Source organism: Gekko japonicus, unplaced genomic scaffold, assembly GCF_001447785.1.
Source record: "Gekko japonicus isolate JY-2015 unplaced genomic scaffold, Gekko_japonicus_V1.1 scaffold54, whole genome shotgun sequence".
NCBI classification, from domain to species: domain Eukaryota; kingdom Metazoa; phylum Chordata; class Lepidosauria; order Squamata; family Gekkonidae; genus Gekko; species Gekko japonicus.
Genome location: NW_015167058.1, coordinates 1,170,014 through 1,183,747, shown reverse-complemented (window position 1 = coordinate 1,183,747; position 13,734 = coordinate 1,170,014). Strand labels below are relative to the sequence as shown.

General features: G+C 46.4%; 1 protein-coding gene across 2 annotated transcripts in view; it reads right to left on the bottom strand.

Moving 5' to 3' along the window:
* Window positions 1–13,225, bottom strand: part of NFATC1 (nuclear factor of activated T-cells, cytoplasmic, calcineurin-dependent 1) — a 214,503-nt gene extending 201,278 nt beyond the window's left edge. For both annotated transcript variants that reach the window (XM_015412488.1, XM_015412489.1), the window contains exon 1: window positions 12,616–13,225. In XM_015412488.1, the coding sequence (XP_015267974.1) occupies window positions 12,616–12,634 (19 nt within the window). In that variant the 5' untranslated portion in view covers window positions 12,635–13,225. The remainder of the gene's footprint in view (window positions 1–12,615) is intronic.
* Between the last annotated feature and the right edge of the window lie 509 nt (window positions 13,226–13,734).

Genomic DNA, 13,734 nt, shown 5'->3' with positions numbered 1-13,734 from the left:
TTCCTTTGTTCCTTCTCTCTACTCTCTCTCTCTCTTTCCTTCCCTCTTTCCTCCTTCTATGGCCCAACTCTAGTGAGAAGGGGTTTAAACTTTAAACCCCTTCTCTCTTTGCTTCCCCCCCCCCAGGGAAGGGAAGGGGAGGCTTTTGAAGATGCCTCCCCCCCCTTTTGCTTCCCCTTCTGACATCACTTCTGGTGATGTCAGGGGGCATTGCATATACTAATAAGCTATTATGCTAATAGCCTAGTAGCTCATTAGCATACCGTATGCTAATGAGCTCCTGCAGCTCTTTTTCTACAAAAAGACCCCTGGTTATAAGAAATAGCTGGGGTGGTGTCAGAGGTTTGCCACAGAAGGAGACAATTGGCATAAATTGCCTCCCTTATGCACATGGAAGTTTTATGTGTCTTCGGCTATGCGGTGGGTGGGCGGGAATCAGTGACTATGAAAACCCACCACAAGGCACCGGAGTTCAGAAAGTTCCTGCCTTTTAAAAGTCTTGGAGTTACCAGAACTAAACAAAAAGTTATATACAGTCCAAGGAAAGAATCATCTGCCACATCTGTATCCTGTTTTTTGTCAAGGAACTCAGGTCAGCATTCATCATTCTCCTCTACTCCATTTTATCCTCACAAAAATCCTATGAGGTAAGTAGAGAGACAATCACTGCCTCAGAGTTACCCAGTGAGCGACATGTCAGAGCAGGGTTTTGAACTGGGGTCTCCCAAGTCCTAGTCCAACATCCTATTTGCTACCAGTTTGGTGTAGCCAGTTTGGTGTAGTGGTTAAGTGCGCGGACTCTAATCTGGGAGAACCGGGTTTGATTCCCCACTCCTCCACTTGCACCTGCTGAAGTGACCTTGGGTCAGTCACAAGCTCTGGCACAGCTGTCCTTGAAAAAGAGCAGTTTGTGTCAGAGTTCTCTGAGCCCCACCCTCCTCACAGGGTGTCTGTTGTGGGGAGGGGAAGGGAAAGGAGTTTGTAAGCCGCTCTGAGACTCCCTTGGGTAGTGAAGGGCGGGGTATAAATCCAATCTCTTCTTCTTCTTCTTCTACCACACTCTGCTCTGAAGAATATAGTATTCACAGTTTTGGAGGTCTCTCTGTGATATATATATAGATAGATAGATAGATAAATGCTGAGGATCGCAGTACTGCCACTAGAGATGTAAAATTTCTGGACATTTTGAAGCCACAAGGTGCTGATGGGGTATTTTTCCTTTTTTTATGTCTGGAAAATAAAAGAAATTGGGGGGAAATTGAAACACAGAAGGAGGAGAAGGAGGAGGAGAAGGAGAAGAAGTGGAGGAGGAGGAGGAAGAGACTGGGTTTATACCCCGCCCTTCACTCGGAGTCTCAGAGTGGTTTACAAACTCCTTTTCCTTCCCCTCCCCACAACAGACACCCTGTGAGGTAGGTGGGGCTGAGAGAGCTCCGAGAGAACGGTCCTTGAGAGAACAGCTGTGCCAGAACTATGGCTTGGCCAAGGTCATCCAGCAGCTGCAAGTGGAGGAGTGGGGAATCAAACCCGGTTCCCCAGATTAGAGTCCGTGCACTTAACCACTACAGCAGACTGGCACCAAACATATGCAATACTTACTGTCCTATCAAACCTGAACTGGTTTTACTGCTTTAACAACATAAAATGCATCATTCATAACTTACTTAGCATATAAACTTGCAATATTTGACATATTTATGGAACTTAAAAGTTATAAATGCCTTAGTTTTGTACAAGCAAAACTGCAAATATATTCAATGCTTGGCTGTGGTCAGATGACAGGCTTAGTGCAGCCTGGCTGCACTTCTAATTTCATGGGGGGTTTTCATGGAGAGTTTTGTTCAGACATCTCACCTTTAACCCACTGCTTGAGACCACAATGGAGAGTTCTGACACCTGGAAATGCAGAATGAAACCAGTCAATCCATAAAGCTTGGACTTTGTCTGGTGTCAGAAACACCAATTCCAGGACGGGTGAGACCAGGAGGCTGATGATAGGGGAATGGGATACAGACAATGCTGTCTGATCATGCTTTTTAAATCCGAAAGGGAACAGCAATGACATCAGATCAAACAGCTCGTCTAATCACACCCCAGACAAAACTGCAAGCCAATATTGTCTTAGCGCGTCCACTTGAAAATTTGCTATCTGCTTAGAGAGAGCTAAGTTTTCAATGAAATCTTCAGTCTTCCTGTAAGTCTTTGGTGCAGTTTCTGCACCACCTCTTTCCAATCTTTTTTCTCCTTCCTGCAATGTAGGGCAATAAGCTACTTTTTACCCAGTCTGTGGGTAAATGTGTCACTGTGGTTTGACGGAGAGGTGAAATAATCAACCACGTCAGGTCAAAAGGACAACAGAAGGCATGCAACTGTTGAGAAGCAATGAAAGCCCTGCGTGCTCTGTTATGAAGATTATTAAGTATCCTTCTGGGTGCAGAAATGCATCTTGGATTTAAGAGATGTATATGTCTATGGCATGCCCACCTCATCTTTAGAAGTATTTCACGCATTCTAAAACAGAAAATATTTCATAGGAATTTTTTTTCAGCACACCTCCAAATTTCCAATTTTTCTATTGGAAAAATTGAAAAACAAATCCCAAATGTTTCCATTTTTTTCTGGGTCTTCACATCTTTAACTGCCAATGTTTGTCTTATTCGGCTTACACCTCAATCCGAATAAAATTCAAACAGCTGCTGTAAATGAAAATACTGTTTTACACTAAAGACCAAATAGAATAATACAGGTTACAGATGATGTGTGTAAGGGAACTATCAAGAAGAGTTAAGTGACTCCCACCTTCTTTTAAAATAGCAAAACCTCAGTACTGCAAGATCTAAGGAAAGACATACCGAATACCAGGTATGAAAGTCTCTTGGAAGCTGAGCTATGTAAAAGAAAGTCTTGAGAAGCCATTTGTTGGCCAGGCACACATGTACAATTTGAAGATTTCTTACAGTCACGTACCAGATGTCAAACTTTTAGAAATAAAATCCCCCAAAGAAGCAATGTAGCTTCAACTAGCAAGAATAGACATGCAAGCACATCTGAAATTGAGGCAAGAGATCAGAAACGTTATTATGGTACCTCCTATGCATATGGAGCAACCCAGTTACCATTCACGTGGCGCGCATAAACCTCCAGCACTGGCTGGATAATCAAGTCTTTCTCTGCCCCCGACTTCTGTCTCCCCCGCCCCGTAATTATTCTAATAAAAATGTGAGAAATGACTTGCTGTTCAAAGGATCTCAAGAAGTGAGCTCTGACACACAAAAGTGCATGATGGAATAAACGTTAGGTTTTTTTAAGTTGCCACTGAACTTCTATTTTATTTTGCTACAACAGACTAACGTGGCTACCCATCTGGACAGCTTAGGATACCGAAGATATTATTTGGGTCAGACAGATGATACAGGAGGAACAGAAGAGATGTACTGGGGACTAGAAGTCTTGAACCCATGATAAAGCAATGAAAATGCAAATGCACTTATACAAAGTACTGATGGGCTGATAAAATCTCATGACAGAACAAATTAAACCATTGCAGCATAAAGGGCCAACAAGACTCCAGAGAAAGTTTTAGGCACCAAGATACTTGTGACAACATCAAAAGACTGAGTGATAAGAAAAGGTGGTGAGGGGGAGAAGAGATGTAGTGATAGCAGTAACCAAAGTTTTCCATGGATGAGAGAGCATGGAAGAAATCAGTTTTGGGGAATGCCAGCACAAAACTGTAATCTAGACCTGCAGCTCTTTGCAAGGCAGCTGTGTAAGAAGCACACAGTGATACAGAAAATGAATTTGCTCAACATGTTTTTCTCCTTTGGCACTCTTCTACAGGTTTTACAGCAGCAAATGTTATTTGAAATAACATATAATCAATGATTCGAAATTATTTTCTAATAGTGAAGTCAGCCAAATATTTGGATACTTAAATCCAGTTACTGGAGCTGTGAACAGATAAGACAAACCTGAAAAGGTTGGCAGGTTTGCAGAAAAATGTGAAATCTTTTTTTTTTAATTGCAGTGGTTCAAAAAAAACCACCCAATGATAAAAAGAGCACCTGTAGCTTTAACAAACAGATTCTCTCAGTGGCTGTTGCTCGGCAACCATAGTATTCCAGCCTGGGTTTCTCTGACTAAATGGCAGGGGGAGAGAGCAAGGCCCTTTCCAGGGCTGTTTTGGCCTTGGAGGGAGGGCACCTTGGGGCCTGGTAGGGTTCCCAGCTCCAGCTTAGGAAATTCCTGGAGATTTTGTGGTGGAGTCTAAGGAGGGCAGGGTTTGGGGAGAGAAGAGCTTCAACTGGATATTATGCCAAAGCAGCCATTTTCTCCAGGGGGACAGATCTGGAGGTTGGAAACTCTAGGCCTGGAAGCAACCTCTGGTGACTTGATACCACTCAACCTGCATGATCCAACTAAGCCTGGCTGCTTCCTACTCTTCAATAGCAGCTATCCTATGAAAGCCAGTGTGGTATAGCAATTAGCTTCAGAGTTGGGTCTGGGAGGCGCCTGGTTTGAAGACCCATCTTGCTCTGGAAGCTTCCTGGCTGATTTTGAACCAGTCACGTGCTTTTGTCTAACTTACCTTATAGGGTTGTTGTGTGGGGTAATTTTGAGGTGGAGCCATGGAACGGTGCTCTGGCTGATTTTGAACCAGTCACGTGCTTTTGTCTAACTTACCTTATAGGGTTGTTGTGTGGGAAAAAAGGAGAGGAGAATAACGTAAGCTGTTTTGGTCCCCATTGTGGAGAAAGGTGTGGTATAACTGAAGGAAATAAATAATAAATATAGCTGAAGATCAGAGGTAGATAAAGGTAGGTTGGTGAGTGACTGAGGAAAGAATGAGTCAGGGAAAGGAGAGAGGATATGGAACTTGCTAGAAGGAGAGAAAGAGGAAAGGGGGGAAGGACACAAGGAAAATGAGGTACCACCCCACAAGTCCTTGAGGGCTTCTACCATGCAAGTGGGCCTGGCCCAACAGCTGACACCACATAACTGAGCCAGTTTTCCTAGGCAGAGGTTGGGGTGGGGAGCTTAATACAGCAGATAAAAGTAGGGTGGCTGTTGAGTAGGACAGAGATAGGGTTGCCAACTCCAGGTTAGGAAATTCCTAGAGATTTGGGGGTGGAGCCTGGGGAAGGTGGGGTTTGAGGAGGGAAGGGATCTCAGAAGAGTTTAATGCCATAGACGCCACCCTCCAAAAGAGCCATTTCCTCCAGGGGAACCAGGTTTGCCAACTTCCAGGCAGGGGCTGAACATCACAATCACTCTCCAGATGACAGACATAACTTTCCCTGGAGAAAAGGCTGCTTTTCAGGTTGGACTCTATGGAATTTAACCCTTATGATGATGTTGTTTCCCTCCCCAATCCTCACCCTTCCATGGCTCCACCTCCAAATCTTCAGGAATTTCCTAACCTGGAGCTGGCAACCTTAATGGGGGAACTGATCTCTGTGGTTGGGAGATCTGTTGTGATTCCAGATCTCCAGGCCCCACCTGGAGGTTGGCAACTCTAGAAGCCAAAAAGGGGAAAGGCTCTGGGGGCTTTCAGGAAAGGGAAACAGGAAATAGTGGGGGAGGGGAAATGAGATACTTCCCATAAGTCCTTCTGGGTTCCCATTTGTTCTGTATGAAAGAGCTAAGATTGGACACCCTTACTTGGCATAAAAGACATGTCTGTAAACAGCTGCATCACTGGTGGAAATTAAACAAGCGATGCACATGTGAATAGACTTGTAAGTGGAAGAGCATGTAAACATGTCATTCCAGGATTAGTTTCCTTTTTAAAATTTGTTTAACAGAATGTGTCCTCAGCGGGCTGTGATTTACAAGCCTGAAGGGCTCCATTTGAGTTTTGAGAGGCAAAAGACTATGGATTCAACAGAGCATTTCCATGGGCGCACAGAATTGTGTCCATGGAACATGAACTTTGATGCTACCCACCAGCCCCATAGCCAGAAATTTTGGGTTGGTGGGGCATGGGAAAATTTTGTGGGGCAGCAGGGGAGGGGGGATGAGTGAGTGGAGAGGGGGGAGGGAGACGGGCTGCCGCATGCCTTCCCTAAACTCCAAGCAGCGCGCTGCTTGGAGTTCAGGCATGGGGCAGCCCCTGCTTGAAAAACAACCTTTAAATGCTGTTTTTCAAGTGGGGTCTGCTTGTGCCTGAACTCCAAGCGGTGGAAGGCGTGCAGCTGGCCGCCAGCCCTCTCCCTCACCTCCTGAAAGATTTAAAGGGCCCACTGATCAGCTGGAGGGTCCTTTAAATCTTGGAGGAGGGGGGAGGGGCTGCTGCAAGATTTAAGGGGCCTTCCAGCTGATTGGCAGGCCATGTGCTCTTGCCGATCAGCTGGAGGGCCCTTTTAATGTCACAGGATGGGAGGGATGAGTGGGGAGGGGGCAATAGCTGTTGTGGGGTGTGCCTCACATTTGACAGGGCAGAGCCCCTAAATGCCCCACTGTAGCTATGGGCCTGCTACCCACACCTGTGGGAGCCCCCCCAACTGGAAAATCAAATACCAGCTGCATACACTGTTTAAAGAACAGCCTGGGTCTCTCAAAATTTAACCAGCAACAGGACAGAACACTCTATAGAATAGATTCATAACATCTGACTGGGAGCTATTTCTGAACTTTGAAGTTTTCCTGTATAACATGTCACATGCAAAGGTATATCATGAAGACACCCAAAGGCTTTGCACAAATGTAATACTGCCAGGTCCCTTGCCCCTCTTAGGATTATGACTGCCTAATACACTGCATAGGAGCTGTGGTGGCTCAAGTGGTTATGACGCTGAACTGCAGGCTGTGGAAGGTCGGTAGTTGTTCGAGACCCGAGTGTGCCGCATGACAGAGTGAGCTCCTGTCTCTAGTTCCAGCTCCTGCCAACCTAGCAGTTCAAAAGCAAGAAATTGCAAGTAGATAAATAGGTACCACTTCAGAGGGAAGGTAACAGCGTTCCGTGTGCCTTGGTGTTTAGTCATGCCGGCCACATGACCACAGAAATGTCTTCGGACAGCGCTGGACTGTTTTGGGTCGGGGGGGCTCTGCAACTTACCTGGCTGCTTCTTGCTCTGACTGAGGGCTGCTGGGAGCAAGGGGTGGGGCTTGTTGCATGTGCCCGCCCCCTGGGCTCTTTACTGCCGGAGCTCCGCTCCTGTGCACTCCCGCAGGAAATGACCCCTGGAGATGAGCACTGCAACCCTAGAGTCGGATTTGACTGGCTTTCGAGCAAGGGAACCTTTACCTTTAATACACTGCGTGTGTGTGCGCTGCCACCTCTTCCCTCTTGCACACACAGTACTCCATCCCCTTCATTTGGGGAGCTTACCATAGACCTACATTATATCTGAATTGGTGTTAACATTAGAGCCACGATTAAGTCAAACCACAGACTGTGAACCAATTTCTAATCATGGCTGCAAAATGTAGTTTGAGGTAACCATGATTAGGGAAAATCCTGGTTTATACTTAATGGTGAACCATGGTTAACTCTAAAAAGGAAAAAAATATGGGGAAATTTGTAAATTGAGGGGAGAAAGGAATAGAGGGAGGAAGATCAGGCAATGTTACGTCTATAATGGGTCACAGAATCCAATTAAAATGAAAAATAAAACACAGGTGCTTGCCTACCTAAAACAACATGTTTTAAGAACAGTAGTCAAAGACTAGAAGAATGCTCTCTTATCACAACACACTCTAATGAAACATGACTGAGTCTGGGCATACAATAATCAAGTTCAGAACTGCATTTGGTTTTCCAGTATCGATGTTGTGTACGCTGCTAAACTGCAGCAAATAAGCGGTCCAAAAAACCTCCAGAAAGCAACTAGAATTTTGTTTTTAAAACGCATTGTGATTCAGAAATTACTCCAAGCAAACATCCGTATGCAGCCTGTCCATAATTACAGCTGGAATGGCAGGAGATTTCGGTGAGCTCCAGCACACTTTTACTTTCACTGGCACTCTGCCTTTTTTTTTTTTTTTTTGCCTTCAAGTCACGGTTAACTTACCTGGCAGGGCTTTCAAGGCAAGAGACCTTCAGAGGTGGCCTGCCATGGCCTGCCTCCGCATCATGACCCTGGTATTCCTTGGAGGTCTCCCATCCAAATACTAGCCAGGACTGACCCTGCTTAGCTCCCGAGATCTGATGACATCAGGCTAGCCTGGGCCATCCAACACAGGGTGTCTGCTGCCACTACTGCGAATGAATATATCCTGACAAGAATTCCTGAGGAATCCATTCACTTGCAAATATTAACACACGGCACATTTTCACCATCACAATTAGCAAATCACAACTGATGGGGCACACGAGTCCTTTCCTTTTGCGACCCAGTCCTGTGTCAGTTCAGCATTTTTCAAATATGATCCTGGCGAGCTCCCTAAATCAAGATTAAAACGTTTTGAGTCTCCCTAAGACCGTATTGAATACTAAAGGTTTTCTATGCAGAAGTCACTTTTGCATAAGAAATTGCACAAAGAATGGTAACGTATGATGTGCATGTAGTGACATATGCATGTAGTGTACATTTGCTTGTGGGGAGAGGCACAGCTTCCTAGCAGCATGTGCTCATGCAAGGACAGGCATGCGAGTAGGATGATGGACTTCCATGCGGAAGTCCACTTGCATTAAGCAACTTCCTCATAAATGAAAGAACCTAACAATGCAGTCCTAAACCTTCTAAGTGCATTGATTTTAATGGATTCAATAGGTTGTCACTCTGCTTAGGACAGATATTTCGCCTATAGTCATCACAAACATTTTCAAATGGGAAGAGAAGGGCAAGAAGATCAAAGACGAAAGAAGGAAGAGCACACGAACCCATAGGATGCTTTAACATGTCCTGGGGAAGGACCCAAGAGATTAGCAAAAGACAGTGCGTTCACCCACTGACTCCTGTCATGATCAACACAAAGCATTAGGACACAGTCTCTCCAATGGTTTCCATGATGCTAAGAGTCACTAGCCCTTTTCGTTTTCTGACCATGATACACTCAGGAGACCTCTTGTCTCAGGAGGAAGAACACCTCATCCATGTCAACTGTCTGCAACTCCCTTGCCCCACTGGCAGCCCTGCTTAGCTTGACACAGCGTTTAATTTTGGTTAGACTGCTACGTGTTCAGAGACTGAAAATAAAAGTCCACAAAACTGCTGAAGTCACATCATTTTGCATAAAATATTTCAAGCATTAAAAACGCATAGCCATCAACACTATTAGGCAGAGTGACTAAATTTACAAGTTAATTGGAAGAGGAGGAATTTGAAGGCTATCAGATGTAGAGCCCAGGCACTGGACGACACAAATTGTTAACTGTGTTCTACCAAGAAACTTTCTGTAGCATTACCCCATCTAATGACAGATGAAATATTCCAGATTTTGAAAATACTTAGGTAGAAAAAGATTTCATAGAACAACATATTTGAGAGTGGCACTGTCAAAAAAGAAAAGAAAAGATATGACGTTAGATGGACCATTTATCCGGCTCTCAGTGTTGTTATGTTCTGAACGCAGCATTTGAAAATCCATGAGGTAGAGTGATAGGATTGTATAAATTACTTTAAACCTGGTTCTTATGCTACTAGTTTTTCCACTGGTGACGAAAAGAGGAGGGGCAACTGTTGACCACTGAAAAAGCTATACTGAAGATCATGGGACCCATGTGCCCAAAAGTCACATGAGACCACAGCTGCAATGAGGAAGGGAAACAGGAAAGATTAAAAGGGAAAGCTGCAATTGTGTACACACTTCACTGGAAGTAAGTCCTATTGATGCGGAGGGGACTTAATTTGGCCTGATGCACATAAATTCACTATTCTACACTTTTAAAGGAAGTTTTCAAATGATTACACACATAGAAATTAAATTAAGCTCTAAGTTATAGACCTAGGGTCAATAGTAGCATCATACTGTTATTTCATTCAGTCATTAAAAATAATGATAGCCATGTGCTGGTTGATATTTTCACCATTTTTATTCATCTGTTGTACTACCCAGTGTTTTACCATATAATATACCTGCATTGCTATAATGTACGGTGGCACTCACTGTAGAAGACCCTGATGCTGGGAAAGATTGAAAGTCAAAGAAGACGGGGACGGCAAAAGATGAGATGGTTAAACAGTGTCATAGATGCAACGAACATGAAATTGAGCCAACTTCAGAGGACAGCGGAAGACAGGAGGGCCTGGCGTGTTCTGGTCCATGGGGTCGCAAAGAGTCGGACTCGACTGTGCGACTGAACAACAACAACAACAAATGGTGGCATACACTCATATCAAATGAGAATGAATTCTAGTATGTCAAAATGAGAGTATATTTTCTGTTTAACCTACAATTGATAAAGGAAGTCTTTTAAAAATATTTTAATATCAACCCATGCACTCGTTCAAAATGGAAGCACCTGAATGTGTTTAACTTCAGAAGTACATCATGACGAGTTCAGCTGGGATTACTTCCTGGTAAGTATGCTTCGACTTACAGCTTTACTTGGCAACTAATTTTGCATTGAGACCGTCAAGAATCTCTTGCAAGAGAATACTGAAAATCCTACATGTTCAAAAGTAAATTCCATTAAAATGAATGGGGCTTGGTTCAAAATGAACCCTGTTGTTAAGGGCCAGGTTACCAGTTGTTTGGGACCGAGGTGCCAACTTTTTATCTGCCAAATCCAGTAGAACTCTTTTAGATTATAAGGGAAACAGAGTGTAGTTGAAGGTTATCATCCTAATGCTTCCTTGGGAATAAGCCCTATTGATTGGTTTTGGACTTACTATGCATAGGATCATGCCTCATATCTGCTTAAATCCTTAGAAGCTCTAATTTAGCTGGTTTATGGATAAGGTTATTAAGCTGCCATTTCCCCAGCATGTTATCCCAGAGTTATCTTACTGAAGTCCACAGCACTACTCTGAAACAAGTAATTGACTTTGCTTTTGGCCTCATACCTGTGAGATCGCCTCTCCCCCTATGCTCTGCCACAACAGCTTTGCTCACTTGAGGAGGCTTCTGCAGGTGCCAGCCCACAAACGGGCAACATCAACACCTGCTCGAACACGGGCCTTCTCCCCTTTGGCTCCCACCTTATGGAATGGCCTGCCCGAGAAAGCCGGGAAGGCTCCCACTCTCCAGGCTTCCCCCAAACTATGCAAAACTGAATTACTCAAGAGGGCTTTCCAGACATCGGCAATAGGACAGCACTACGCAAATGATTCACAAAGTTACTTGGACAAACTATTAGGGACTGCGGTCTACACTACTGTATATAGTTTGCTGTAAAGTGGATTCCGCTATGTAGTGTTCCATAATTGTATGTGTCATGTTAACACTTATGCCTTTCTTCAACTGTTTTTTTTAGATTTCTGGTTGGTTCCACAACCCAAATCCTATTTCATTGTTAACTGAGTGTCCCATCCTGTTAATTGTATTGACTCTGTGTGATCTGCCTTGAGCCCACATGAGAAAGGGGGACTTTAAATAATATAAATAATTAAATAACTTTCCCCCCCTCAGCATGGTTACCAAAACACGCCAGCACAGAACGAAACCGTCAAACCAAGAAAGGAAAGATGGCTTCACAAATCTATTCACCTAAGCACTTAAAAAAAAATCTTATTTCTAACAGAGCCAAATCAATAAAAAGACTTGCCAGTTTTTAAAGGGGGGGATGCATGTGACGTCATGGGTGGCGGTGGTTTAAGCTTCTCCAGAACTCAACTTTTAAAAAGAACAGATTTAAAACACACACACACACACACACATACGCACTCTGCAAGCGGTTTTAATTATTGGGTGTGCTCTGTCGAGAGCTCATGTTTATGACATCTCATCATAAACCAGTCGGCGCGATTGAATGTTAGCATTTAGTGGTTAAAAGTAATTCGATTGGGCTGGATGGGTTCTGCGCCCTGTTCTGTAAAACACTGACACGTACAAGGCACAGAGGCAGGCAGGCAGGCGGGCGGGCGGGCAGCCACAAACGCCAAGAACTCCACTGTGTCCTGGGATTCCTTGGGTTTCCAGAACGAGACCGCTCCACCCCTCCGCGTCGTCCTCCTCCCCGCTTCCATAAGCGCCGCTTTGTTGCACAGCCAACGTCACCAGGACTCCTCTGCCCGCACATCACCCGGCGGAGTGGCCACCCCAAAGGACCCCGCGCGGCGCTGGTTTTTATTTTCGGAGCCTGCCCGCCTCCCTCCCTCCCCGGCCTGCCGCCCCGAGCGCAAGGCTCTCCGGCGCTCAAGGCCAAGTTTCAGCAAGGAAGAGGAGACACCTATTGGCAAGGCGTCGCAGCAGGCAAACCTCGAGGCTGCCGTGGGGAAACACCAGGGGGACACCGCTTCCCTCCCAATCACGGCAGCCGGCGCCAGCGGCGGGCCTGCCCGTCCCTCCCGCCCTTGCGCGCACACACGCACGCACGCACGCCTTGCTTGCCGGCCGGCCGGCCAGCCAGGCGCCTCTCCGGGTTTCCCTTGGCATGGCGCGCGCGCTCGCTCTCACCCCCCCCCCTCCACCACCTTCCAGGAGCAGAAGCAGCAAATGTCAAAAGCGAGAGACGTTTGGAAGGGGAGAGGGGAGGCGGGGAGTGGGGACGGCCAAGATCCCTGACTGTACCTTCCTCTGCCGATTTCATTGCTGCTGCTGGAGAAGACGGCTGGAGGCGCACCCGAAGTTTCTCTTGTCACCACTTGGCTGGATCTCGAGGCGCAAAGAGGCTTTGGCGAAGAGGATCACCGCTTTGGCATCCGCTTAGCGCAAAAAAATAAAAATAAAAAAAGTGAGGCTGGAGAGGCGCTTGGTTGGGGTCCTCCTCCGCAAGGGTTGCGCACACGAGCTCTGTCTCGCTCAAGAATATGAAGCGGGAGAGCAAGCTGGCTGGAGTTTCTTTTTTGCCCCCCACTCGCAGAAAAAAAGAGAAAAGGAAGCGCCAAATCGTTGTACGGAAGAGTGCTCAGTCTTTGCAGTTGTACCCCCGAGAGACGTCACTGAAGAGGAGCGCTGAGCGGCGCCCGGGGAGGGGAAGGGTTTGCGGGGCAGCGGCAGGCACGGAGGGCTCCTGCTCCCCAGGAGGAGAAGGGAGAGAGCGCGCTCAGGAAGTGGCTCGCACACGCGGCTCTCTCGCTCCCCCCCTTCTCCCGCCGGTGTCTTATTCGGCGCCGGTGTTTATTTTGATCGGGAAAGTTTGAAGAGTCTCTAAGTCTCTCTCTGACGCACGGCCGCGCGGTGCCTGCTGCCTTTTTAAAGGTGGAAAACACCCCCCCCCCGCTCCCGCCTTCCCCCTCCCAGCCCCTCTCCCCGCCCCGCGCCCCGTGATGTCACGGGTCCGGCGAGCTACTCTCGCTCAGCTGCCTCGCGCAGGAGCCCGGCCGGCCAGCCAGCCAGCCAGCGGCGGGGGGGAAAGACGCTGGAAGAGAAGTCCGGGAGGAACCCCCACCCCCGGATTCTGCTGAAGAGGCAGATCTCGCTTTCCAGCCAGACCTCTTTCCACCCAGAGTCCCCACCTGACTCCTGCTGACCCCAAGGAGGGGGATCTGCGCGTGTGTGTGGGGGGGGGGGCGAGGCAGGTCCAGTAGTTTCCAATGCGTGAGCAGCAAAGAGATACATTAATTACCTTTAAATAAAAGGGGAGGAGCGGGGAATGCGGAGGAGGACTAAAAGAATCTTTGCATGCTGAAATCATTAGGGTTTGGGGTTTTTTCTTTCTTTCTTTCTTTTTTTAACAAAAGCAGGCTT